This window comes from Cariama cristata, unplaced genomic scaffold, assembly GCF_000690535.1.
Source record: "Cariama cristata isolate BGI_N322 unplaced genomic scaffold, ASM69053v1 scaffold10173, whole genome shotgun sequence".
Lineage (NCBI taxonomy): Eukaryota > Metazoa > Chordata > Aves > Cariamiformes > Cariamidae > Cariama > Cariama cristata.
In genome coordinates, this window is record NW_009607788.1 from 5,052 (window position 1) to 8,915 (window position 3,864).

A 3,864-nucleotide genomic window follows, 5' to 3' on the forward strand; every position below is an offset into this window, starting at 1 on the left:
ACCTCTCATTCTCTGCTCAGTTTATGAGGATCAGTAACTAAGGTTTGGTAATGGTAAGTGCCAGGAGGCATGCTAGATTTTACATGTTCAGAAAAGGAAGTGCCAAATGCCTCATAGCCCTATTTTTTTTTCCATGTGAAATAATAAGCTAGTTGGATGTGCTTCCGGACACATGTTATGGAAGCATATTTATTTCTTGTGTGCATCTTGGACTATGTCATTCAACACTATAGGCAGGAAAAAGGAGCTCTGGCAGCTTACCTGTAGTTTCAATGCAAGGGTATGAAGGAGGAGGTTTCTGCCATTTCCCATTTGCATCTTTCATATGAGATCTGTCTGAAGCAAACGTCTTTAAGTACAAATCTGCTCGAATCATTCTGATTTTCCTAAATAATAATGAAAAATTGTATCAAAAGATGCATGTATACAGTACTGCATTAGTCACTTAGAACAAGAGCCCTTTCCTCTCATCAAGGAGCATTAATTTCATTAAGCACATAAATCAGCAATATTGTGCCAAGCAGTTAACTAGTTAACAAGAAACTACAGTAGGAAAGAAAAGGGCTTTTGATGACTACAGTAAAGAGCTTTAGAAAAATAACAGTGTATTTATTTTACTGGAGTGTAGCAAAAAACCATTCTCCTACACAGCCACAAAGAGAACTTCAACTTTGATTCCATGAAACAACATTCATGGTCTTTATATTTTATGTCATCACCTGTGAAATTCTGGACGAAGGCTGTCATCCAATCTAAAGGCCTCCACACTGTACATCTCAAAAGGACACGGAAATGGCAACACTGTGTCAAGATCATAAATGAAGTTCTGCTCCCCGCCGGAAACATGAAGTAGAATAACATGGTAGTCCTGGGAAGAAGGGTAATTGCCATTAGTTAAAAGAGCTGTTAAGGAGAAACTGGCAAAGGGAGTGTAAAAAAAATGCTTCCTAAAAGCAGAAGCTACAGATCCCTTCTTTAAATCCTGCTTTCTGCCCTTGAAGTATTAAGCCTGTACCAATTCTGGCACCAGGGGAGAGATTATCCAACGCCTGTCTTGTCCATAGTGCCTTTCCAGAGACCTTGGTATTGTCCCCATTTCTTTGCAGCCTCCTTTGATTGAAGCCTGGACAGCTAAACTAAAGTGTATGCTTCTCCTAAGAAAATAGCAAATCTCTTTCATGTCTCACACCAAAACACAAAAGTTGAGTGGAATAAGCATTTTTGCCTTAGACCCAGTCCTAAATAGAAGCTCACAACAATATATGATGATAGCTTAACATTACAATTATCTAGTGATCTCTTCTAATAATTATTTAGTGATGTCTTCTAATAAGAGATGCTGTACCGGTTGCAGTAACATGGTTTGTGAATTTGAGTGCCAAGTGTTTAGCTGCCAGAAGCACCTGAAAAGACAGGATGCAACTGAAAAAGCAGCAAATGGCTCAGATCAAGAGGACCACAGGAGTAAGACAAATTGCTACACTAGCTCCTGAAGCTGGGAAAAAAAACACCTATGGGTACTATATCACACTTTTTCAAGGTAACTATTTTGTCTTGAAGCTTGAGTCATGAGGTGCAGTTTTGCTCCTTAACTTGTAAGAAACATAGCTGTGGTGGAGGTTAGGAGACACTGCAGTTACTTATACTAGGTGTCAGGTATGTACACTGCTGTCTTCCAAAATTAAATTGAAGGTAGCTGTTAACAGCTTGCTAAAGCTTACATTAAATCCACTCACAAAAAGAGTTTGAAGCACTGTCTTTTGACACTTTCAATATTAAACAAAACCACAAATGGACTGGAATGAAAAAGATCTTGGGCAAACTATTTTGCCAGACCAATGCATATATACATGTGTATGCAACAATATTTAGAAGAATCTTTTACAGAGTATAAGAAAAATTAATGACAAGCTTTACATATCCTGTGATCCACTGAAACATCAAATTTAAAACACCTTTCAGTCCATGAATTTTTATGAGAAATCCACATTCTGCAGTGGCCTTTCCTGACTCTCCTATTCCTTTTTAGATCATCTTCATAACGCTTGGATCTTTTTTTAAACTAAACCTTTTTCATACTATAAATAGACCAATATTTTGGGAGAGAATGAACAATTAGAATCACAGAACTTCAGAAGGTTGCAGATTACTTTGCAGAATTTCAGAAATGGAAATTCCCACAAGAAATAGAATTTTTTCCATGCCAGATAACTGGCAGAACTCTGTAATGATACATATTTGAAAGGAATTCTGTAGTAGCAATTACTGAATTACATTCATTGATCAAATGACACTCCAAAGCCACCATTTATGGGTCAGTTTAATTGCTGACACCCGAATACATATACTGCTTATATTTTTCTATGCTCTGTCAGACTTACATGGATATTTTCCTCCACCTACTTCTTCCAAGTACATACTTCTACTTAAAATTCCACAAAGCTTGTGGCCTCAACAATATCCAGATAATATTTTTCATAAATTCACAAAATGTACTCTTACCAATGTAAAGTTTTGACACCTGTAGATTGTACTGACTGTCTCACTGTTAATTTGCTATGAATGTTAAAAAGAGGCACCAGATTTAGGCTCTTTATAAATCTCCTGCAAAAAAGTAATAAATATTAACAAAAACTATAAAATGGTTGAGGTTGGAAGGGAGCTCTGGAGATCACCTGGTCCAATCTGCTGCTCAAGCAGGGACACCTAGAGCCAGTTGACTGAGACCAGCGTCCAGACAGCTTTTGACTACCTCCAAGGATGGACACTCTACCACCTCTCTGGGCAACCTGCTCCAGTGCTCCATCACCCTCACAGTAAAAAAATGTTCATTTATGTTCAGATGGAACATAAACATAATGGTTTGTTACAGTGAAGATGGCTGACACTGCCTATGTCTGATCCTGCAGCTATCAATTACAGAAGCACGCACTTGAATTCACTGAGAGAGAGAGAAAGAGAGAACAGAATGCCTTACCCAGACAACAGGCTCATCTCCATGTCCCGATTTCTGCTTCCAGAGTGGAATCTGAAAGTTAGATGTTAATAAATGTGAAGAGGATAAAACCGTTCAGATTAATATGGATTAATTTTGGGTTAATTGGTTAGTTCTTTGCTACCTATCCATTTCATCAGCTTGCATCTGTACTGCAGTCAGAAAGTTTTCTCTAGTTTCTGTCTTTCAGGAGCATGAAGTTGGAGATACTATTCAGGACCACGCAATATAATCATTCTCCTAAACTGACGGATTACAGGGAAGAATCACCTCCATAGCTCATAGGGACAGCATGCCTCTTCCCATTGTCCCAAATGCATCAGATAGATAACTACAAGACCTCCTGCGGCGTGGTTTGCACGCCTCTGAGCCAAAGCGAGCTACAGGAGGGTTTTGGACCCTGTCTCACTTACAGGCTGGGCTGTGGTCTAAAGGCCTGGGAGCATGTCTCCCCTCCGTTAGGCTGTGGTTAAAATGCCTGGGCCCACATCTCACCTCTGTCAGGCTGCGGTCTAAAGGCCTGGGCCCACATCTCACCTACAGTGGCCTGCAGTCTGAAGGCCTCAATCTCTCTCTCCATAGATGCATTCAGATCACAGCTCATTGACTCACCATCCTTCTATCATTGGATATGAAAACAGCATAAAACTCTTCTAAGGGGTATTGATCCTGACTCCTGATGTAGTCACAAAGTTTCCAAACGTTTTCCTCGCTGTAAAACACAAGAATTGATTTTTTTTTTTTTTTCCCCAACCGCACTTCCAGCGACCAGGAGGGAGCCGAGAGGCGATGCCTGCGGAACGCTGCCCGGCCCAGAGGGAACCCCACTTGCAGCCGGAGGCTCCCCAGGTCCCGCCCCCGCTGAAGAC

The 3,864-nt window shown here is 40.3% G+C and overlaps 1 protein-coding gene across 1 annotated transcript; it reads right to left on the bottom strand.

The window, feature by feature from the left end:
• Positions 1–261: 261 nt before the first annotated feature.
• On the bottom strand, positions 262–3,707 carry WDYHV1 (WDYHV motif containing 1; the record flags this gene model as incomplete). Its single annotated transcript, XM_009696872.1, has 4 exons — positions 262–386; positions 720–868; positions 2,978–3,028; positions 3,608–3,707. Coding segments are annotated over 4 exons (425 nt in total), but the record flags the coding sequence as incomplete, so codon positions are not given.
• Positions 3,708–3,864: the final 157 nt, after the last annotated feature.